Source organism: Hyperolius riggenbachi, chromosome 6 (assembly GCF_040937935.1).
Source record: "Hyperolius riggenbachi isolate aHypRig1 chromosome 6, aHypRig1.pri, whole genome shotgun sequence".
Classification (NCBI taxonomy): Eukaryota; Metazoa; Chordata; class Amphibia; order Anura; family Hyperoliidae; genus Hyperolius; species Hyperolius riggenbachi.
In genome coordinates this window covers 376,514,689-376,539,956 of record NC_090651.1, presented here as the reverse complement: position 1 = coordinate 376,539,956, position 25,268 = coordinate 376,514,689, and the positions used below count along the sequence as shown (strand labels likewise).

At 48.5% G+C, this 25,268-nt stretch overlaps 1 protein-coding gene across 1 annotated transcript in view; it reads right to left on the bottom strand.

Annotated features, from left to right (window-relative positions):
- The window catches only part of LOC137522289 (sushi, nidogen and EGF-like domain-containing protein 1), a 91,362-nt gene extending 66,504 nt beyond the window's left edge, over positions 1-24,858 (bottom strand). The window contains exons 1-3 of the mRNA XM_068242319.1: positions 24,786-24,858; positions 14,514-14,621; positions 9,633-9,757 (exon numbers count right to left, since the gene is read on the bottom strand). Coding sequence (XP_068098420.1) covers positions 9,633-9,757; positions 14,514-14,621; positions 24,786-24,858 — 306 coding nt within the window. The remainder of the gene's footprint in view (positions 1-9,632; positions 9,758-14,513; positions 14,622-24,785) is intronic.
- Positions 24,859-25,268: the final 410 nt, after the last annotated feature.

Genomic DNA, 25,268 nt, shown 5'->3' with positions numbered 1-25,268 from the left:
CAGCATGGGGGAGGGGAGTGCCCTCTCCCTGCTGTCAACCAAACAGGAAACCGCAGCATCTTCAGGCCTCTGTTGATTTCCTACGGGTCTCCGCAAACTCGCCTGTGCCTTTGGCCCCGGTCCCCTGGGACAACCAAGCCTCATGACAGATCTTCAGCCAGAGGGGGATCTGAGCGTACATGGGCAGTGAGGGGAGAGCTCTCCCACCATTAGCAGCCGGGACCCCGTGGCCTACGGCCTGGTGGTCGAATCTCCCCTGCCCTGACGCGGGTCGCCTCATCGATCAGTGGAGGTCCAGGACAGATGCAGGCTTTCACCTTCCTCTGTTGGAGGGGGTTGGCCAGCCCGCCGGGTCCGACCTCCACCCCTAGCCTTGCTGGCTTGTTCTCACCAGAAGAGCACCTCCTGCCAATCTCCCCGAGGGTGGCAGGCTTGGGTCATAGAGAGTCGGAACCCACCCCCCCTTTAGGGGGGATCGGTGCCTCGCTCGGCCGGAGTTGTGGAACCCCGCCTGGGGTCGAGCGGGCAGATCCGCTCTCATCGGGGCCTCCGCCACGGAGGAGCCCGCCCGCCGCCAAAATCGGTCCGACCGCCCTGCGAGTGCCCGGGTGGTGGCCTCTGCCAGGGAGCCCATCCACGCCCCCGGCCTCTCCTCCGGTCAGCTTGCCCCGCAGCGACGCGCTGCTATTCTCCCCGAGGGTGGCGGGCTCGGGTCTGCTGCGTTCGAAACCCGGACCGCACCCAGCCTGGCCGCCAAAGTCACCCGACCTCATGGAACTCTGGGTCGGCCCGGGCGTTCAAATCCGCTCTCATCGGGACTTCCAGGGGACCTCCGGGGAGCGAGGTCCCGGAGTCGCCCGAAATCAGTGAGGGTTGAGCAGGCTTTTTTGAGACAGCTTGCCCCGTGACCCCACAGGCGGGCCAGGCTGGCCGGAAAAACTTTGCCATTTTTCACATAGCAACCTCTAGGCGGGCCAGGCTGGCCTGAAAAACTTTGACATTTCCCCTTAGCAGGCTTCAGGCAGGACAAGTTAGCCGGAAAAAAAGGTGATATTTCCCCTTAGCAGGCTCCAGTGCGGGAAAAAAGTTGACATTTTACCCCCCAGCAGGCTCCAGTTTAGGCACTTTTCTCGGCGGAGGAACGCCTCCTGACATTCTCCCCGAGGGTGGCGGGCTCGGGTCTGCTGCGTTCGGAACCCGGGGGCGCCGCACCCAGCCTGGCCGCCAAAGTCACCCGACCTCATGGAACTCTGGGTCGGCCCGGGCGTTCAAATCCGCTCTCATCGGGACTTCCAGGGGACCTCCGGGGAGCGAGGTCCCGGAGTCGCCCGAAATCAGTGAGGGTTGAGCAGGCTCTTTTGAGACAGCTTGCCCCGCGACCTCACAGGCGGGCCAGGCTGGCCGGAAAAACTTTGCCATTTTTCACATAGCAACCTCTAGGCGGGCCAGGCTGGCCTGAAAAACTTTGACATTTCCCCTTAGCAGGCTTCAGGCAGGACAAGTTAGCCGGAAAAAAAGGTGATATTTCCCCTTAGCAGGCTCCAGTGCGGGAAAAAAGTTGACATTTTACCCCCTAGCAGGCTCCAGTTTAGGCACTTTTCTCGCCGGAGGAACGCCTCCTGACATTCTCCCCGAGGGTGGCGGGCTCGGGTCATGGACGGTCGGAACCCGGGGGCGCCGCACCCAGCCTGGCCGCCAAAGTCACCCGACCTCATGGAACTCTGGGTCGGCCCGGGCGTTCAAATCCGCTCTCATCGGGGCCTCCGCCACGGAGGAGCCCGCCCGCCGCCAAAATCGGTCCGACCGCCCTGCGAGTGCCCGGGTGGTGGCCTCTGCCAGGGAGCCCATCCACGCCCCCGGCCTCTCCTCCGGTCAGCTTGCCCCGCAGCGCCGCGCTGCTATTCTCCCCGAGGGTGGCGGGCTCGGGTCATGGACGGTCGGAACCCGGGGGCGCCGCACCCAGCCTGGCCGCCAAAGTCACCCGACCTCATGGAACTCTGGGTCGGCCCGGGCGTTCAAATCCGCTCTCATCGGGACTTCCAGGGGACCTCCGGGGAGCGAGGTCCCGGAGTCGCCCGAAATCAGTGAGGGTTGAGCAGGCTCTTTTGAGACAGCTTGCCCCGCGACCTCACAGGCGGGCCAGGCTGGCCGGAAAAACTTTGCCATTTTTCACATAGCAACCTCTAGGCGGGCCAGGCTGGCCTGAAAAACTTTGACATTTCCCCTTAGCAGGCTTCAGGCAGGACAAGTTAGCCGGAAAAAAAGGTGATATTTCCCCTTAGCAGGCTCCAGTGCGGGAAAAAAGTTGACATTTTACCCCCTAGCAGGCTCCAGTTTAGGCACTTTTCTCGCCGGAGGAACGCCTCCTGACATTCTCCCCGAGGGTGGCGGGCTCGGGTCATGGACGGTCGGAACCCGGGGGCGCCGCACCCAGCCTGGCCGCCAAAGTCACCCGACCTCATGGAACTCTGGGTCGGCCCGGGCGTTCAAATCCGCTCTCATCGGGGCCTCCGCCACGGAGGAGCCCGCCCGCCGCCAAAATCGGTCCGACCGCCCTGCGAGTGCCCGGGTGGTGGCCTCTGCCAGGGAGCCCATCCACGCCCCCGGCCTCTCCTCCGGTCAGCTTGCCCCGCAGCGCCGCGCTGCTATTCTCCCCGAGGGTGGCGGGCTCGGGTCATGGACGGTCGGAACCCGGGGGCGCCGCACCCAGCCTGGCCGCCAAAGTCACCCGACCTCATGGAACTCTGGGTCGGCCCGGGCGTTCAAATCCGCTCTCATCGGGACTTCCAGGGGACCTCCGGGGAGCGAGGTCCCGGAGTCGCCCGAAATCAGTGAGGGTTGAGCAGGCTCTTTTGAGACAGCTTGCCCCGCGACCTCACAGGCGGGCCAGGCTGGCCGGAAAAACTTTGCCATTTTTCACATAGCAACCTCTAGGCGGGCCAGGCTGGCCTGAAAAACTTTGACATTTCCCCTTAGCAGGCTTCAGGCAGGACAAGTTAGCCGGAAAAAAAGGTGATATTTCCCCTTAGCAGGCTCCAGTGCGGGAAAAAAGTTGACATTTTACCCCCTAGCAGGCTCCAGTTTAGGCACTTTTCTCGCCGGAGGAACGCCTCCTGACATTCTCCCCGAGGGTGGCGGGCTCGGGTCATGGACGGTCGGAACCCGGGGGCGCCGCACCCAGCCTGGCCGCCAAAGTCACCCGACCTCATGGAACTCTGGGTCGGCCCGGGCGTTCAAATCCGCTCTCATCGGGGCCTCCGCCACGGAGGAGCCCGCCCGCCGCCAAAATCGGTCCGACCGCCCTGCGAGTGCCCGGGTGGTGGCCTCTGCCAGGGAGCCCATCCACGCCCCCGGCCTCTCCTCCGGTCAGCTTGCCCCGCAGCGCCGCGCTGCTATTCTCCCCGAGGGTGGCGGGCTCGGGTCATGGACGGTCGGAACCCGGGGGCGCCGCACCCAGCCTGGCCGCCAAAGTCACCCGACCTCATGGAACTCTGGGTCGGCCCGGGCGTTCAAATCCGCTCTCATCGGGACTTCCAGGGGACCTCCGGGGAGCGAGGTCCCGGAGTCGCCCGAAATCAGTGAGGGTTGAGCAGGCTCTTTTGAGACAGCTTGCCCCGCGACCTCACAGGCGGGCCAGGCTGGCCGGAAAAACTTTGCCATTTTTCACATAGCAACCTCTAGGCGGGCCAGGCTGGCCTGAAAAACTTTGACATTTCCCCTTAGCAGGCTTCAGGCAGGACAAGTTAGCCGGAAAAAAAGGTGATATTTCCCCTTAGCAGGCTCCAGTGCGGGAAAAAAGTTGACATTTTACCCCCTAGCAGGCTCCAGTTTAGGCACTTTTCTCGCCGGAGGAACGCCTCCTGACATTCTCCCCGAGGGTGGCGGGCTCGGGTCATGGACGGTCGGAACCCACCCCCCATTTAGGGGGGATCGGTGCCTAGCTTGTCCGAAGCTGTGGAGCCCTGCCTGGGCGCGGCCGGCCAGATCCGCTCTCATCGGAGCCTCCGGGACGGAGGACCCTGGCTGCCGCCAAACTCGATCCGACTGCCCTGCGAGTGCCCGAGTGGTGGCCTCTGCCAGGGACCTCATCCATGCCCCCGGCCAGGGGCGGACATACGGCCGTGCAGGCCGTGCCGCCGCACGAGGGCCCCTGAAGTTCCGTTTTCTTCAGGGGCCCATGGCATTAAGTACTTTTTTTTTTTTTTTTAATATTTTTTTTTTTTTTTATTATTTTATTCCCGGGGGCCCCCCGACTCCTATCCTCCCTCCCTCCCTCACCTCGGGGGCCCCCTCCCGATATGCGCGGCGGGAGAGCGAGCGAGCGGCAAATGCAGGAAGGGCTCTCCAGGCATCCGCTAGAGGCCCAGCCGCTTGGTCTCCAATATGTCTCCAGTTGGAGACATATTGGAGACTCAGCGGCTGGGCCTCTAGCGGATGCCTGGAGAGCCCTGAAGACTTCCTGCATTTGCCGCTCACTCTCCCGCCGCGCATATCGGGAGGGGGCCCCCCGAGGTGAGGAAGGAAGGGAGGGAGGGAGGATAGGAGTCGGGCCCCCCACCCGGATAGCTACCCACCCGGCTACCTACCCACCCGGCTACCTACCTACCCACCCGACTACCTAACCACCCACCAGGCTTCCTACCTACCTACCCACCCGGCTACCTACCCACCCACCAGGCTTCCTACCTAACCACCCACCCAACTACCTAACCACCCACCCGGCTACCTACCCACCCGGCTACCTACCCACCCACCAGGCTTCCTACCTAACCACCCACTCAACTACCTAACCACCCACCCGGCTACCTACCCACCCGGCTACCTACCCACCCGGCTACCTACCTACCTACCCGGCTACCTACCTAACCACCCACCCGGCTACCTACCTAACCACCCACCCGGCTACCTACCGGGCTAGTTACCAACCCACCCACCAGGCTACCTACCCACCCACCCGGCTACCCGGCTACCTACCTAACCACCCACCCGGCTACCTAACCACCCACCTGGCTACCTACCTAACCACCCACCCGGCTACCTACCGGGCTAGTTACCAACCCACCCACCAGGTTACCTACCCACCCACCAGGCTACCTACCTACCCACCCACCAGGCTACCTACCCACCCACCAGGCTTCCTACCTACCCACCCGGCTACCTACCTACCCACCAGGCTACCTACCCACCCACCAGGCTACCTACCTACCCACCCACCAGGCTACCTACCCACCCACCAGGCTTCCTACCTACCCACCCGGCTACCTACCTACCCACCCGGCTACCTACCCACCCACCAGGCTTCCTACCTACCCACCCGGCTACCTACCTAACCACCCACCCGGCTACCTACCTACCCACCCACCCGGCTACCCACCCACCAGGCTTCCTACCTAACCACCCACCCGGCTACCTACCTAACCACCCACCCGGCTACCTACCGGGCTAGTTACCAGCCCACCCACCAGGCTACCTACCCACCCACCCGGCTACCCACGCACCCACCAGGCTACCTACCTACCCACCCACCGGGCTACCTACCTACCTACCGGGCTAGTTACCCACCCACCCACCAGGCTACCTACCCACCCGGCTACCTACCCACCCACCCACCAGGCTACCAACCCACCCACTCAACCAGGCTACCAACCCACCCACCCACTCACCCACCCACTAGGCTACCTATCCACCCAACCACCCATGGGAGCTGCGCGCCGGATGGAGGCTGGGACAGGAGGTCTGCTGCTGCAGGTGAGTAAATGTTTTTGTTTTATTTATATTAGCAGGTGTATGTTCTGGGCAGGTCTGCCACATGATTGCATGTATTTTCTTCGCAAATCTGCCGACATGATTGCATGTATTTTCTGGGCATATCTGCCGACATGATTGCACGTATTTTCTGGGCATATCTGCCGACTTGTTTGCACGTATTTTCTGGGCATATCTGCCGACTTGATTGCATGTATTTTCTGGGCATATCTGCCGACTTGTTTGCACGTATTTTCTGGGCATATCTGCCGACTTGTTTGCACGTATTTTCTGGGCATATCTGCCGACTTGATTGCACGTATTTTCTGGGCATATCTGCCGACTTGATTGCACGTATTTTCTGGGCATATCTGCCGACTTGATTGCACATATTTTCTGGGCATATCTGCCGACATGATTGCACGTATTTTCTGGGCATATCTGCCGACATGATTGCACGTATTTTCTGGGCATATATGTGTATTTTCTTGAGAAAACCTGCACAATTATGTGAATTTTCTGGGGAAAGGGTCACCAAAACTTGGGCCCACTGTCTTTGCGTTGCACTTTTCAAGGGAACCTGAGGTGAGAATAATATTGAGGCTGCCATATTTCTCTCCTTTTAAGCAATACCAGTGCGTACATTTGAATACGGCGCTGGTAGACTTGGGCGCAGGATCCAGCTGTTAAATGGCTGGTCCTGCTTCTGCACAAGTCCGGGGCGTTTTAATTACTATTCCCCCTCCAGGCCGACATGGATAGTGGGGGAATGAAATAATTCGGCTTCCAGCGATTGCTGGAGGCCGAATTATTGTGTTTTTTAAACAACTTCGGCTCCGTCTTCTGACGGAGCCGACCTTCCTCACTGAGCGCCGCTATAGACTGATTCCCATTACAGTCTATCATGGCGGCGCTGGCTGCGCCCAAAGCTAGCAGCGCTGAAAAGCACTGCTCCGATACCAGTTGCCTGGCTGCCGTGCTGGTCCTCTGCCTCTTATTCTTTCAACCATAGACCCTGAACAAGCATGCAGCAGGTCAGGGGTTTCTGACAATATTGTCAGAACTGAGAAGATTAGCTGCATGCTTGTTGCTGGTGTAATTCAGTTTATTACTGCAGCCAAATAGATCAGCAGGGCCGCCAGGCAACTAGTATTGTTTAAAAGGAAATAAACCCTCACCCCGGGTTCGCTTTAAGTTACAGTTAGCTCCGCCCTCATCCGGTCATTGCCACGCCCATTTTTTTGCCGCGGCGCTACGCGCCGCAGGTTCTGTCCACTAATTTTTGCCGCGGCGCGCTTTGCGCGCCGCAGGTTGTAGCCACGCCCATATTTTGCCGCGGCGCGCTACGCGCGCCGCAGGTCATAGGGGGCCCACAATTACAATTTTGCACAGGGGCCCACTGCTGGCTGTGTCCGCCACTGCCCCCGGCCTCTCCTCCGGTCAGCTTGCCCCGCACCTGGAACTCTTCTTCTCTGACTACATCCAATTCTTATGGGAGCATGGCCTCTCTGGCCTCGTGCATTGAACCCCCACCCCACCCCACGCCCCCCCCCCCCTCCTCCTGCCAGCTTGGCCCGCACCTGGAACTTTTCTACCCTGACTACACCCACTTCTTATGGGAGCTGGGCCTCGCTGGACTCGGGCATTGACCACACCCCCCCCCTCCTGCCAGCTTGGCCCGCACCTGGAACTCTTCTGCCTTGACTAAACCCAGTTCTTATGGGAGCTGGGCCTCGCTGGACTCGGGCATTGGCCACACCCCCCCCCTCCTCCTGCCAGCTTGGCCCGCACCTGGAACTTTTCTACCCTGACTACACCCACTTCTTATGGGAGCTGGGCCTCGCTGGACTCGGGCATTGACCACACCCCCCCCCTCCTGCCAGCTTGGCCCGCACCTGGAACTCTTCTGCCTTGACTAAACCCAGTTCTTATGGGAGCTGGGCCTCGCTGGACTCGGGCATTGGCCACACCCCCCCCTCCTCCTGCCAGCTTGGCCCGCACCTGGAACTTTTCTACCCTGACTACACCCACTTCTTATGGGAGCTGGGCCTCGCTGGACTCGGGCATTGACCACACCCCCCCCCCTCCTGCCAGCTTGGCCCGCACCTGGAACTCTTCTGCCTTGACTAAACCCAGTTCTTATGGGAGCTGGGCCTCGCTGGACTCGGGCATTGGCCACACCCCCTCTCCTCCTGCCAGCTTGGTCCGCACCTGGAACTCTTCTGCCCTGACTACATCCAGTTCTTATGGCAGCTGGGCCTCGCTAGCCGCGGGCATTGTCCCCCGCCTGCGCTACCGCTGCCCGCCAACGGTGGGCGCCGGTCCTCTGTTGAGCCAGCCTGACCCCCCGCGCTGCCGACGCCGGCCACCTGGGGGCGCCGGGGCTCCCGGGTGCCGGGCTGCCCAGCGCTACCACCGCCCGCCACCAGGGGGCACCGGTCGTCCTGAGAGCTGGCCTGACCCCCCCTGTGCTACCTCCGCATGCCACCGGGGGGCGCCGGGGCTCCCGGATGCCGGGCCACCCTGCGCTACCGCCGCCCACCGCCGGATGGCGCCAGTCCTCCTGAGAGCCCCGGCGCCCCCCGGTGGCAGGTGGCGGTAGCGCGTGGGGCAGGCTAGCTCTCGGGAGGACCGGCGCCCCCTTGTGGAGGGGGGTGGCAGGCGAGCTGGATGACACTATTCGAACTCGAATATTAGGTATCTGATCATCTCTGGTGATAATACAAAAGTGTTCCCAAACAATTCCAGCATAGCAAAATTGGTAAAATTTTCTTGTGACTTCATGACTCCACCCACCTATCCTCCCCCCATCCCATCATCGACCACACCTGTAGTAGTTACTCAGGATGGTCAGAATTGCCAATTTCCAAATCTGATAGAATTCCAAGTTCCGCCTGGTGATTCCAATTTCCGCCATGTACATTAGAGTTAGGGATGGTCGGAAATGCCAATTTCCGATTCCACGGAAAATCCGCATTCCGCCATTGCCAGTTACCGCTACTGCTACCGATTCCGCTTTCCGATACCAATTTCCGCATTACGATGTGGATTTTTTAGCCGACTTTAACATCAATTTTCTCAAAAACTATAAGGTCTTTTTGAAAACTTTTTTTTTCATCTTGTTCACAAGATTCTGTTTGATAAACCCTAAAAATTTGGTGTGTCTAGGATTTACGGGGGCTTTGCTATTAACCGCTAAAGTCAACTGATTTTTACTGTAATGTAAAATGCAGAAAATCTGCATTATCCGATATGCGGTAATTTTAAGCCAATCAGAAGACGCAGAGTGAATAAGCCAATAAGAGAATGTGGAAATTTCCGCCTAAATCCTCATTCTCTGATTGGTTTATTCATTCTGAGTCTTCTGATTGGCTTAAAATTACCGCATATCAGATAATTTTACATTACAGTAAGAATCCGCCAAATTTAGCGGTTAATAGCAAAGCCCCCGTAAGTCCTAGAAACACCAAATTTTCAGGGTTTATTAAACAGAATCTTGTGAACAAGATGAAAAAAAAGTTTTCAAAAAGACCTTATAGTTTATAGAAAATTGATGTTAAAGTTGACAGAAATTTCCACGATTTCTGGCGGAAATCTGCGAAAATCCGCCTACTGCACCTGTATTACCAATTTCCGCATTCCGATGCGGAAATGCAATTTCCGATCGGAATTTCAGAAATTGCGTGGAATCCGAATGAGCATCCCTAATTAGAGTAAAAACTGCCAACTTTTACGGCAAAGCCCGCATAGATGCAATCTTCACCAAATTTGCCAGGTATATTAAGGAGAAAAGTGGGGGCAATTTAATAAAATAAATTTCCAAAAAGACCTTGCAGTTTTTGAGAAAGTCAATTAAAACATTTATTGAGAAACCATTATTGACTTACATAAACGTAAGAGTGGTTATGTCCAAAAATAGGGAGATCAATGGAGAGAGGTATAGCTGGGGTACTTCCATCATCTGACTCTGGACTAGTACCGTCTATTGCGGGTCCATAAGGGTAGAGGAGATCTAAGACAAAGAAAAATACACAGATTTGCCATAAAAGGTTATTTGGCATTGCAACTTAGGCCCCGTTCACACTGCACATTTCGGGAACGCGTGCAGGAGGCCGACACCCACGACATCAGACAGTGCATAGACTGCACTGTCTGATGTTCACACTGCAACCAGTGCGGTCCGGGAACGCATGCTGCACGCATTTTTTACAGAAACCTCAGTGAATGGGATCAGCCACGCAATGCATAGAAACGCGGATGGCGTGCATTCGTATGCGTTGCACTCCGAGCGCACGGCCATCCGCCTTTCATAATGTGAACAAGGCCTTATAGAGGATTTACCAGCGTTTAAAACTGATATCACTGCAGAAATTATCGGGAGGGCATACAAGCAGTTACTGCTGCACAGCTAATAGTAACCAATTACAAATTCTAAAGAAACAACACAAATGTTATCCTATACCAATCTAAAAGCAAAAAATCAACAAAAACAGGAGAGAATATAAACTACTCTCCCTCCATTCCAATAGAAGCCATTAGGAAGGAGAGTTGGTCAGGAGTGAAAGCATTCTAAAGGTCCCAGTACCTACCTGGAATGAAGGGAGAGTGAAGAGAAATGAATTAGGAATGAAGAGGAAAGCCTTACCCATAACTCAATGTTAAGGCTCGGTTCACATGAGCATAGAAGAATGGTCCATTCCCGGATCGAAAGGGAACGGATCGGAACCGATGCGAATGGATCCAATGTTAACCTATGGATCCGTTCACAACCGTCAGTTCGAATGGATCCGTTCCACACAATCCGCTGAACGGACCGCAAGTTTCCACCTGAGCCCGGCGGAATGGAAACAGAAGATGAAGCGCTGCATTGAGAAAATTTAACGTTTCTTCACACTAGTGAAGAAACAGACCGTTCTAAGGAGCAAAAACCACTTTGCTGATGGGGGTCTGGTGGGGATGTGGGGAAACGGAACAGAAGCCGCTGAACGACAATGGAGTTAAAATAGACCCGAACGTCCGGTAATCAGATCCGTTTTCCACTAAATTACCAGTGTGAACCGGGCCTAAAAGTAAAGTGTTTGGTTAAAAAATATCTTGGATATATACATAATTTTAAACTACAAAGTGCTAGCTTTGTAATGGATTGTAACATGTTTTGGTACAGCAATATACTGTAGCACTCTTAAAGAGGAACCTAAACGAAATGAGAAAAAAATAAATCAATACATTGCACAGTGAGAAGTTAAAAAATAGATGAGAGATCAAGAAATGATTGATATACGCCATTTAATTTTGCTCATGTTGTTTGATCCACAGTGAGCCTGCAGGACATCATCTTTACTACTGGCACACATGAAAAAAACTAGACAGTACAGCACCAACTGCCATTATCTATAACTATACCCACTAACAATATGATAGACTAAAAGGTTGTTTTTTTTCTATAGATATGCACAGAGGGAGATACTGGTTGCTTGGCAGTTGGAAACAGCTGTTATTTTCCAGAATGCAACAAGTCTCACAGACAGGAAACTGTCAGGATCATGGTCATGATATCACACTGTGGGAGGTGTTTCACCACAATATCAGCCACACAGACACTCCCCATAATCCCCCCCCCCCACACACACCCCGGCCGTTCATTTATTTTTAAAAAAAGGTAAAGATTTTGCGTGGGAAAGGAGGGAATCAGCTACTGATTAGCCTGCAGGTCAATCTTTGGTTACATTTCCTCTTCGCCCAAATATTAAGTCACTTGTTCTGCTCTATGTGCCACCTGCCAAACCCAATGTGAAAATGCAGTCTTGCAGCTTGTAGTAAGCCCCCTGGGCTTTTTGAAAACACGACATTGATAAAAAAAATTAAATTTTTCTGACATGAGTGTGTTAAACTGTCATGGGCTAAAAAGAGAATAGTCTCCTGTACTGCAGTGTTGTGTAATTACGACAGAGTAGTCAGAAAAAGAAAACCGTATGATTAAAAAAAATATTCAATAACATAAAAAGGCAGTAGAAAGGCATTGAAGGGATTGAGTGTAGGTAAGTAGCAAGAACCTATTGATTGACTTCAGGTAAGCTAGTAACCACTATAAGCACAAAGAGAAAAATTGGACAATTACATCTTAGGCAGAGGACACACTTGTCTGTTTTCGATCACATTTTTTGCACAGAAAAACTATTTTAAATAGAGAACTTGTGTTAATCAACGGGCTAGTTCACACTTGGCAATTTTTGAAAAAAAGAACTAAAAAATAAAATAAAACGAACATCTCTACACATTTTGTCAGTTTCCTCTATCAAGATTACCAACCAATGCCCTCTGTTGGAATAAAGAACTGTATTTAATACAGTAAGTCATATATATATATATATATATATATATATATATATATATATATATATATATATATATATATATATATATATATATATATATATATATTGCCCCAGGTGGCATCATTTCTTTGAAGTGGTGCTTCCTTAAAATTGTATTATTTTAATTATTGTATTTTTTGAACTATAAGACGCTCCAGACCATAAGACGCACCTAGGTTTAGAGGACAAAAGCCAGGGAAAAAATACTAAACCTGGTGCCTCCATGGTGAAAGGGCTTCTTTTGGATTATTTCCCCTTCGTACCTCTTGTGTCTCCCTGTGTCCTCCTCTGTCCCCTTGTGTCCCCATGTGTTCACCTTTGTCCTCCTTGTGTCCTCCTCTATGCCCTTTTGTGCCCCCCTTGTGTCCTCCTCTATAATCCTTGTCTCCTCCTATATGCCCCTTTGTGTCCCCCTGTGTCCTCCGTTTGTCCCCAGTGTCCTCCTCTACATGTGCACAGTACAGGATGTTCCCAACATTGCGGTAGGTTCAGGGCCGGATTTGTACTTCTTACCGCCCAAGGCCGACTATTACCAGCCGCCCCAACCGAAACCGTATTCTACCACCTCTCTCCACAAACACCCATCCAAAAAATTTTGAGCCGATGGTGTCCACTATTGGGGCTAGTGCCGAGGTCTCCATGGCAATGTGAAGTGAATCAATCATGTCACACGGGGGAACTGGTCAATCAAGCGATCTACAGGTGATGGGCGTGGTGGGAGCCATCCACCACACACACATAGTCAAAAGTGGCTCACAATTGGACATTGGGTGGGGTCAGCAACACATAAAAGTGAGTCCTGTACCCACTGCTGTCTCCAGGGTAACAGCGCTGGCCAATCAATAATTAAGAAATGGGTACTGTGAGAGGCTGCCTTCTGTATTCTGTACTATTTGCTGGTGCTGCTCCTGGTCCTTTCATCCCCCAGACCAAGTGCGTGAGACCCGGCCTTCTGTAACTGCCTGCAGCTGCTGCTATGTCATTGGACAAGGTCTGGCTTTTACTGTTCACAAACGTTTGGTTAACGGACTGCAGCTGCCTGTAGCACAGCACAGGCAGGTGCCAGCTGGTACTAATAGTGCAGTTATCCTGACCACTTTCATTTGTTTGGACACTTGTAAATAATGCCCTGCAAATAATGCCCACTGTCTGCAGGCCGCCCCTTGTTTATCTGGTGCCCTAGGCCATGGCCTATGTGGCCTTGCCAGAAATCCGGCCATGGGTAGGTTGGAGGTTCATATTGGCAGGTGTTCACAAGTCATAAACTCCCTGCAATTGGAGTATAAGATGCAGTAACGTTTTACCTCGCTTTTGGGGGAGTAAATGTGAGTCTTATAATCCAAAAATACAGTATTCTGTACACACCTGGGCCCCCCTATTCCTTCGTATTGTCTAATAAGACAGTGTTTGGGGCAGTAGAAGTGCGACATGGGCTATTAAAAGAGTTATCATTCAAGTGTCTGATTATTAAATTATATTTTGAAATTGGCGTTGCCCCTTCTTTTAGAGGTAAGCAAGTCATCTTGTATTATTATTATTTATTTAGATCCATTGTCATTTGGGTCACCTACTCTCTTCTAGTGATAAACATATTGTCATGGTATCCTCCATGCACATTCCCTTTTCACATTATAAATGTTAAATGAACTTTAAAATCGCATTAAAAGCAGAATAAGTTGAAAGTATTGAAGCCTCAGCTAGACTGATCCTTAAAGCGGTCTAACACCCAGCATTACAACTTTGCTTTAAAAGATTGCTTACAGCTTAGAAACTATTATGCCAGATTTTTTTAAAGCAGAAATTCACTGAATGGGTTAAACATGACATTTTAGTTTTGCATTTAGCTAGAAATCCACATCCGTGCTGAGGTTTAGATACAAATGTATCTTTGTTTGGAATGCAAATAGACCTCTGTAAAGCCTGCCTGGGAAGCCCTCTGTGCTCTCTCAGAGAGGTGTTTGTTTATTTACATTGTAAATAGATACATTTGTATCTAAACCTCAGCACGGAGGAGGATTTCTAGCTAAATGCAACACTAAAATGTCATGTTTAACCCATTCAGTTAATTTCTGCTTAAAAAAAATCTGGCATAATAGTTTCTAAGCTGTAAGCAATCTTTTAAAGCAAAGTTGAAATGCTGGGTGTTAGACCACTTTAAATCAAGAAAGACCTATTCAATTAATGTTTTTCCCTAGAAGATAATTTTTCATGTATTGTTTCAAATAACTTTTTTTGAGCATTGCATAATTTGAAAAATACCAAAAAGTAGCTGAAAAGAACTGTAAAAAAATGATGTTCTTGCTTGCTGGCGGCTAAAAAGGTGTGAACATATCCCCTAGGAGAAAGCTTAGCTTCATAATGAACACATGAATTTGCAGTGATGTCATGGCATACCATCTCCCAGAATGGTCGGAGTATCGGCTGATCCAGTTGCCAGCGGAGACTGTGAGTTGGTAGAAAAGGTTGACACAGGCGTGCCAGTTAGAGGGTGGAAAATGGCAACTGGAAAATTAGAAAACATAAAATAAGTTAAAGCAACTAATGTCTACTGTGGTCACTTTTACAAAATCAGAAATTTGAGTTGTGTTACTTACTTCAAGTGCTGGTGATGTAAAATTGAATACAGAATACATAGAGTACAGAGATGTTGATGATGCACCAGAGCTGTGTTCATATAATAACATACTGTTCTGGTCTACCATCAAAATCTCATAAAATATTATATTGTAAAAAGAATTAAAAAGTATATCATTGTATTTTTTTTTAATCAGAGAAATATAACAAATACATTTAATGTTATATAAAATACCACAAACAAGAACAAACTAGAACGGGGTTAGTTTGGTTAAGTAATTTTAAGATATTATAAATGGCAAGTTTAAATATTGGAGAAATAAATACCTCAAAAAAAATAAAGGAAGCAGATTTATACATTATAAAGATGTCAGATTAGACAAATCTTACAAACATCAGACATAACGTGAACTTAACAAATCAAAGGATTTATATTTTTACAAAAGTTATGCCTTGCACACACCATGCAATTTCCCATCAGATAGATAGGTCGATAGATAATTTCCAACAGATCGGATTTCTGATCGTTTTTCTGATTGATTTTCTAATCACTTCTCTATACAAATCAATCAGAAAAAGGATCGGAAATCAGATCAGACCTGTAGGAAATTATCTATTTGACCCATCTATCTGATGAGACATTAAAATGACCAAAAGGTACCCGAGAAGAACACAATGCTTATTTTGTTATGTCTTAAATTACCCCAAAGTGGGGGAAAAGACTTTGAGTTAAGCCCAAGGTGGACTGGATGAACTTTTTGTAACCCTTTTCATGCTGCTTTTGTCTTCAAGGTCCCTCCTGGTCCTGGTCCTCCTCATATTCAATTGGCTCCCTAAGTCTAGTAGTCCAGAGGAAGTGCCCGTGCATGAGTGACTCAGAACTGCACGTGTGCAAGTTCTGACCCACACAAGCACAGCAAAAGGAATTACTTGGGCTTGGAAGAAAGAAGCTCACAATCGCTTTCTTTCACTGTGTATGTGCAGTTCAGAATTGCTTGGTTATCACATGGGTAAACAGTGGTGTAGCAATAGGGGATGCAGAGGTTGCGACCGCACTAGGGCCCTTGGGCTAGAGGAGCCCTGAGGGGCCCTCCCTCAACCACAGTATTAGCTCTTTATTGGTTCTGTGCTGGTAATAATAATCACTTGTACAGATGCTTTAAATGGTGGTAATCATTCTTGCACCTCTAACACTGTGCCTGTCCTTGACAGGTTTTGGTGAACCGTATCAACTGCTATGTATAGAGTGCTTGGGGAGGAGCCCAATGTAAAACCTGCACCAGGTCCCATAGCTGCTTAGCTACGGGACCCGGTAGCTGTGGGTAAACATCCAAAAGGCTGTGGGGAGAAGCTGACAAGATGACCTCACAGACAATGTGCAGCATGAGGATGGTCAGAGGTAAGAATACGTCTGCTTTGCTATTTTTTTTTTTAACTTTAGGTACACTTTAAGTGTGCTTTATCCCCTTCCCCACCGCTGGTATAAGTATTTACGCCATGGAAATTTCACTTGAGAATCAGGGCATAAATATGTGCACTCTTTTATTTACCTTGCCGAATTCGACTTGCCACTGTGTTTAGTTTCCATCGCAATTGTGCCGTTCCATGATTAGTGAATGGGAACAGCTTGCTCCCAAACCCAATCACAGTGCCTGTGATGAATGAAAGCCGGCATCAGTGAGACACCAACATTCATTTACAAAGTGAAAGTAAAACAGTTGCACATAACACTTCCTGTGTACTGTTTACAGTACTTGGCAAGCAGGTAAAAATGCACACAGATAAACTATTATACAAAAAAAGGAATACATTTTTAATTCATTTTTTTAAAAGGGTAACATCACATATGTTGTCTAACAATATACACAGCCTGCCTAAAAAATATTAATGATTACACCATTAAGTAGCCAGGAGGTCAGATTCATTTTGTGCTCATAGACCAGAAGCTGATTTAATACAATACCATAAGGAACCAGCTGAAAAATTGCCCAAACACTGCTAGAGCTGGCTTGGCAGTCAGCATGTGTTACTTATTACTTGATATTGGTTAGTGCTGTGGATGCAAGCACCCCCAATGTTTCCTTTCAGTTTCTTTAATATCAAATGGATCCAATTTCTCAATCTAAAGGTGGACACACACCATACCATGTTTGTATTTTTTTTTTCAATTTGAGAAGTACAATCCATTTTTCTGATTGATTGTAACATTTGAAAAATCTGACCAATGTATCACCCACATGTGTTCAATTTCCCCCCAATTATGAAAAAAATGTTTTTTTGAAAATGCCCAAAAAATTCTTGGGTCTATAAATCATAAAATTGACAATCTACCCACCACCATTCAACCTTCAGAAAAAATGTACAGAAATTTCCATTGCTCCTGATTGACTTTTATTAAGAAAAAAAACAACAACAAGGAATTCAATCAAATTTCTTGCTTGAATAAAAAAAAAAAAAAAATCTAAAAAATAAAAGAAGCTTTTGAGTCCTTTGTACAGCTGATCATTTTTACCAAATTGCCATAAATTCGAATCTTTTTATTGTATTGTGTGTGGCCACATTAACCTGTGACAATTTAACTCAACAAAACACTTGACTAGGATCGATAGGATTGGATAATATTAACAACCACACACTGGAACTGAGGCACAGTCCCTAACAGAAGCCCTTCCTAAATGGTATATGTAATACCTAAAATATAACTTTTATTAATACTGATTAAAATAACAACTGGGCCACACCACTAACATATAACATGAAAATGGAGAGCGGTTAGAAAATAACAATTCAGATGGACTATAAGTGGACACTCTGACAAAAATATATACGTGTCATGAGTACATAAATGAATGAGATGCCATGTCACGATAAACATCCACTATCATCATCATCAAAAAAAAAAGTGCTAATGCTGAAAATCCAATCTAGGTACACATTTCCAAAATTCTGGAGTATGGAGTATATCAATGTTATCAAGAAAGGACAGGCTTCAGCTAAGAGGCACAAAGGTACACCCCCCTAAAACATACACATCACCCCTTAAAGGGGCACTGTAGGGGGGTCGGGGGAAAATGAGTTGAACTTACCCAGGGCTTCTAATGTTCTCCCGCAAAAATCTTGTGCCCGCGCAGCCACTCACCGATGCTCCGGCTCCACCTCCGGTTCACTTCTGGAATTTCTGACTTTAAAGTCTGAAAACCACTGCGCCTGCGTTGCTGTGTCCTCGCTCCCGCTGATGTCACCAGGAGCATACTGCGCAGGCCCAGTATGGTCTGTGTCTGTGCAGTACACTCCTGGTGGCATCAGTGGAAGCGAGGACACGGCAACGCAGGCGCAGTGGCTTGAAAATTTCTGAAATTCCAGAAGTGAACCAGAGGCGGGGCCAGAGCATCGGTGAGTGGCTGCGCAGGCACAGGATGTCTGCTGGGGACCATTAGAAGCCCCGGGTAACTTCAACTCATTTTCCCCCGACCCCCTACAGTATCCCTTTAAAAATTGACATGTTTCAACATTAACGTAATCTTCATCAGGAAAATAAAAAAGATGCAGTGCTCAGCAGTGCATAATAACAGTGGAACAGCATGTAGCCCAAGGCAGAGCCAACCGACTTGGCTCTGTTATTTTAATCAGTATTAATAAAAGTTACATTTTTAGGTATTACATATACAATTTAACTCAACTTCTGGTCTTGCCTCTAAAGGGCAAAAGATATGTTACGTTAAGTACTATGAGACTTTACAGCAATAACACCTTGGCCTCAATTCACCAGAGGAGAGTTAGTAAGTGATAAAAAGTCAGTATTTTGTCTCATGCGGTATTTTATCATTCTTTTTGCAATTCACCACTGTGAGAGGATAGAGAGAGGAGTGTTCGGTAGCAGGCGATAATGGTGCGATAATAGAGTGATATCGATGCGAAAACCGAGCGAAAACCGGTCAGTTGTTATGCGATGTTAATGATATACATGCGATACTTTGCCTCTCTGGATGCTGGAAGCAAAGGATTGTGGGTAGGAGGTTATTACCAGCACGTGACCGCAGAGGGTTTCCCTCACTGTTTTTTGCCCCCCTCCTTCCATTACAAATCCCCCCCTTCGTTCTGCATATTAAGCATATTAAAGCCATTGGGTATCAGGTTGAATTTTTTTTTTAAATTACATATACATGTATAAAAATACTTGTGCTTGTTTTCGCCGCACCACCGCCCCCCGTTCGTGCAATATAGCCAGAATTTAGCTCGGTTTCTATCCAAGATGGCTGCCAACCTTTGCTTCATCTTCCGGGTTGGCAGCCTCTTACTTCCTAATATCTCCAAGGCTCCAGCGCTGATAAAATAGCTCGAGATTTTGGAGACTTGGGGTGCGCGTTCCAGGGACAGTGCGCACGCGTGTGAGTGAAGTCTACGTGCGGTCATTAGGAAAGTGCTGCTTCTTTTACGGTAAAATGATACGAGGCTTCAATCCAATTTGAGGGGGGATGTTTTACAAGACTAGAAACAAAAACTGCGTGCTCTTGGAATGAGCAGGGGACCTGCGCATCTGCGGGAGCGCGACTTATGGGGAGGAGCAAAGGGGCGGAGATGACGGAGGAGTGACAGAGCAGGGCAAAGAAGCTCTGCCTCCTCTCCCTTGCATCAGTTTTCTACCAAAGTGGTCAAAGATTATAAACGCTGATTGTAGGTGCAAGCCTGCATCGAAACTGACGAAATAGGGACATAACTATAGAGGGCAATGAGGTAAGTGGTCCTCTATTAATAAAAACAATATAAAAAACGGTAAACATTCACTTTAAGCATTTACAATATTAAGTGGATGGGTGAAACGGAGGAGGTATTTGGATACATTTTCGCGCTCCCTCCCGATGAAAAATGTATCCAAATTCCTCCTTCGTTTCACTCATCCACTTAATATTGTAAATGCTTAATATTGCTTAATATGCTTAATATTGTAAATAGGCTGCTCTCTGGTGCCTGAAATATGTACAGTATAAGCTGTTACTGTGTGCTGCTAGTAAACTAGCTGCAGTGTGTGCTGCTCCCTAATGCCTGACATATGTACAGTATAAGCTGTTACTGTGTGCTGCTAGTAAACTAGCTGCAGTGTGTGCTGCTCTCTGGTGCCTGAAATATGTACTGTGTGCTGCTAGTAAACTAGCTGCAGTGTGTGCTGCTCCCTAATGCCTGAAATATGTACAGTATAAGCTGTTACTGTGTGCTGCTAGTAAACTAGCTGCAGTGTGTGCTGCTCTCTGGTGCCTGAAATATGTACAGTATAAGCTGTTACTGTGTGCTGCTAGTAAACTAGCTGCAGTGTGTGCTGCTCCCTAATGCCTGAAATATGTACAGTATAAGCTGTTACTGTGTGCTGCTAGAAAACTAGCTGCAGTGTGTGCTAATCTCTGCCGCCTCCAGTATGTACAGTACAAGCTGTTGCTGTGTGCTGCTAGTAAACTAGCTGCAGTGTGTGCTGCAGCACCTGTGAGAAAAACCAGATATCGCCAGGTACATGCAGGAGATAAATTGATCTAAAATAACGAATGGTCACCCCCCCCCCCTTTTCCCCTGGTGAATTGTGAAAAAATAACGAATAACTACCGACTATTTATCGCACGAATGTCGACCTGTCGGTATTTCAGCCTATGTTTCCGGAGAATTGCTGTTTTGAGTACTTGAGGTAAATTACCGACCATGTGATAAATAGTTTGGTAACCTCTGGTGAATTGACTCCTATGCCCTTATTCGCTTCACTTTCTCTGCTAAATTTTCTCCCAGGCGATATTTTTTACACCTTATCATGAAAATGCATTTTAAGTCACCAGCAAGCACGAATATACTCGGAGTCATTTTAACAGTACTTTTTTACTTAGGACTTTTTCAGTCGCAGAGTGCTGAGGAGTATTTTGAAATGAGAAAATATCTCCATGGAGAAAACTTAGGGGTAAAACTGAATTGAATAAAGGTCATTGTTTATAACATAGCAACTTGTAATATTTTACCAAGAAAATCAGTATTATGGAAAGTAGACCAACCTAGGAAGTAAAATTCAAATATGATCCGGAGATCCATGTTTAATTTGGTGATTCTCTTTTCTCTATTCCACCATGGAGCCTTCTCTTATCTACTAAGAGGGAACAAAAACAGTTTTGAAAATAAACATGTAGAGCTAACTTACAATTGTAAATGCATTTAACCCTCCATCTCTTCCTCCTCCAAGTATATGTGTGGCATAAATAGTAAAAAAAAATAGCAAAAAACTAAAATGTAACTATATTACATCTTTTGCCCAAAATGACCGTTTCATAAATTGAGCAAATCCAAGATGTGTCAGCAACACAGGAAATTGGGATACATTACGATTTCTACAAATTTTTCTCTCCTCACCCATTTCTGCTGTTTTTTAATAATGTAATTTTTAGTAGGAACCAGACACTTGGTTGATAACAAGTTTCGCGGATTGCAGTCCATTTCCTCAGAACAGAACAGAAAGTTTCTTAAAACCAGCGTTTTTAAAGCAGTGAGCGCCTAGATGACAATTATTTTGGGTTACACCTTTCTTTATAGAGGTAAGTAATTTTCAAATACTGTTTCTACACCTATACAGCAATTTTTTGGGGCACCTCCTCCCACCCAGTTATACACCTTGCACTAACTTCCCCCCCACCTATGCCTAACACTCACCCTCTACCTATGCCTACCATTAACCTTCCCCCTCTCTTCTGCCTAACACTAACCTCCCCACACCTAACACTAACCTCCCCAACTATGCCTCACACTAACCCTTTGATAATGAGTGCTGTGCCACAACCGATTTTCTCATCCCCTCTGCTGCCTCCGCCGGCATCCAGAGTTCAGCTACATAACAACCAAACTCCAAGTGCCACTTAATGGCCCCCATTGCTGCCTATGCTTGTAGTCGGAGAGCTTGGTGCTCAGATAACCCCATGTTCTGCTGACTCACCCCACCACCAATATCCAGAGTTTGGCTACATGGTGGCCGAACTCAAAGCCCTGCTTACTTGCCCCGCTGCTACCTCTGCCACTAACAAGAGTTCGGTTAGCTGAACTCTGGGGCCAGATTTACACAGTTGACACCGCTATAGATACAAATAACTTTGTGGTCTATGGAGGTACCTGATATACCGATCGGGTGTATGCTCCATAATTTACTGCCTTGACTTAGGTATGCCTGAGCAAAGCATAGAGATGGCCTGTGGTTAGTGTCTGCAGACCGTTCGCAGTGAACATTTGCCGTTCTCATTTAATGCAAACTTTACGCAAAGTTTGTGTTTGACCCATACTTTAACATTACACTTTATTACCAAACGCCTCCCCATAAAAGAAACAAACCTGGCAGCCGTTTTACATTCTGCCAGTGTAGGGAGAGCTGTGCTGCTGGTTGAGAGGCAGATAGATAGAAGTCCTGTGTGATCCAGTGCTGTGGAGCTGCTTCCATAGGTAATCTGCTCCATGCAGTTAACTAAAAACCAAAAAGGGACTCCAAAAGTCCCTTCGAAGACTGATGCTGCTATTATTTTGTTGTTGTTGTTTGTGGTGTTGTGTGTAGCTAGCTTATAGGACACACCACCAGTTTAATATAGTGTAGTGTGTGGCTGCATCACTTTTACAGCCCATCACTGTGTTAAAATAAAGTGATTGAGTGACCACAGTGTACTTTAAAAGAATTGTGTCAACTGACATTGTCACACAAAGTGTTTAAAGAAACACTATCAATTAACATGTTTTTTTTTTCAATTGAGATAGGAATTGTTTGGGAAATGATGCTAAGTACTGGTGTATACATTTCACTGGCAACCTCTTTGTTTACTGTTACCAAAATACTTTCACACTTTACTGACGCCAAAACTGAGGGCAGAATGAGCCATGAGGGGAGGGGAAATTCCCCTCACACTTCATCTGTTACCCTGCATGTGAGAGAAAGTTCTCAGCAGCTGCAGCTGCCTGTGTCCTGTGTCTCTGAAAGAAGTGTCTGAGAAATGTAACTTCTTGTAAACATTCACAGAGGCGCTTGGCCACGTTACAAACCCAAATCTGCATTCTCCAATTTATTTCAAAAATATATATAGGGCTAGGGCTCTCAATGTGTTTGCCAGGTAAAGCAATTTATTAGCAACTGTACAATAGGCTTAATTACATGCAAAAATTAGCCATTTAAAAAACAATTAAAAAGCTTGCTAGATGTAATGATCCGCCCAGCTGGATGCACTGGCAGACAGCTGTTTGACCATTCCTCTAGTCTGTGGGCTGCAGGTCTCTGCAAGAGAGACGCGTTTTTCCATTGCAAGTTTCTGGTCTGTTCTGCTGCTGGGGAATTTGCATACACTCGTTATGCAAATCCCTTACCTGCCTCCTTTGATGACTGGCAGTATAAAGAGCTATGTTTCCCAGAGTCCTTTGCTGGTCATAAGAATTAGTTCCTGTGTAACACTCGCCTGGAGTGTCAGCCTTGCTCTTTGTTTGAAGATTAGCCTAGAGTAATTCCTGGAACTGCACTAGGCAGATTCCCTAGTGCAGTTAGGATTGCATATCTGTTTTGTTTGTCTGTTGCGATAGTCCTGTCCCAGCGGTGGTCGACAGGAAGTCGTTCTGATCTTTGTTCTTGGAGTATAGCTGAAGCAGCGGTTGCTACCAGCTATCTCATCTGTTCTGTCTTGCCAGGATCGCACTCGCCTTGCGCTAATGCTGTGGATCCGTCTGATCTCCATCTCTCTTGCTGTACTTGGATCGCACTAGCCTCTTGCGCTAGTGCTGTGGATCCTTCTTCTCTGTCTCCCTGGATCGCACTAGCCTCTTGCGCTAGTGCTGTGGATCCTTCCTAGCTTATTCCTGTTTTCCGTTTCTCTGTCTTGTCTGATATGAACGCTTGCTGTAGGCTCGGTGAGGTAACCGTTAAGCAAGCTCTCTGTTTCATGTTTGTCTGTCGGTGGTTAGTTAGGCGTGCTTGTCTCTGTTGTGCTTAACACGCGGAGACCGCGCATAAACGCGTGCACTGTTGCGAATGAGTGCGGTGTTCTCGTTTAGCTAGCGTTTGTTATTTTCCTTATCTCCTTATTGTATGATTTGCTGTGCCTTCGCTACTCTCGTGCTCTGCCTTGCTGTAGCCTTGTGTCACCTCTGGCAATCGCCTCTCTCGCGATTGCATTCCTACTTCATATCTGCTGTTGTGTATGCACCGTCGCGGGTTGGCAACTAGTTTGGTGCACACACATACAATCTGTCCCTGTGCTCATTCTCTTCCGCAATCGCTTCTCTTGCGATTGCGTTCTCACTTGGTTTCTTCTGTTGTGTGTCCACCGTCGCAGGTTGGCGGCTAGATTGGTGGACATACATACATTCCTCATCTGTGCTTATTCGGTCTTGTGTCGCTGTTAGCAATCGCCATCTCTAGCGATTGCCTTCTCACTTTGTCTTCATGGTTGTGTGTTCATCGTCGCAGGGTGGCGACTAGTTTGGTGGACACACATACCCTCTGTCGCTTTGATCTCTCTTTCGGGGCTATCTTGCCCTGCGTTTCTTCCCTTCGTGCAATTCCTGTCTGGCGTGTGTGGCAGGGCAGAGGAGCTGTTCCTCTGCACTCCACAGCTCCACCTGCCGACAGGAATTTCCCTCTACAGGTGCATTGCACCTTTTGCTGGGTTCCCGCAAATTACACGCTTGTGGAGGATTTCCGCGGTGTCAGTGCATGTCTTGTGCACTGATCACGGAGAGAATTCCACAATCGTTACAGTAGAATATCCGTGCGGCACAGGGATATATACATGGCTCTGACTGATATACACCTAGTCTAGGCTGGCATAACATCCACTCCACTATGCTCACACGCAACCAGGGCGCCCATGCACATTTCAGTGGCCACAGTTCGATGATTTATTGCTTCACCGAGCAAATAAGCACCCATAGGGGGCAAGAGCATCCACCTGCATAGCAGCAATAGTGATTCAGGAGCAAACTCATACTTTAACAGATCAATCCATGGCACTACAACGATGGTACATGGCCATACAAGACATCTGTTGACACTGTTTGTCTCACCACTTCTGTCGCTCAGTTGCTTTCAGTGGGTACCCACACTCTTACCGCCTGAGGCTGAGTACTGTATATTCTTGCCACTTAGGAGCTTCACCATGTACAGCTTGTGGTGGTGCGGCATCCGCCCTCGCTCCGGCACTCATACACCTGGCTGACTCCCGTTCAGGCTTGTCAGCGAGATCGCATGGATGCTGGCGGTGATTTCCGCCTCTTGGTCAGCATGCAGCGTGCAGGGGAATTGCCAAGGACGCACAGACTCCGCCCATCGACCATTATTTGCCTGATGAAGCGGGATTGTGACCTGCGAAACGCATTGCATGTTTGGAGTATCTAATAAATGTTACTGTGAATTATATTAACGTCTCACAGTCTGCTTTCTCTACAAGGGGGGTAAGTACACCAAACTTCCCCCTTTTAAATGGTTTTATCCTTTTTGGCACCTCTGTTTACCTACCTGCAATCAGTCTAATCCACCCTTGGTGGAGGAGTGTATCCCCATATATTTCCGATCTACAGAGAGCGACTTCTTAA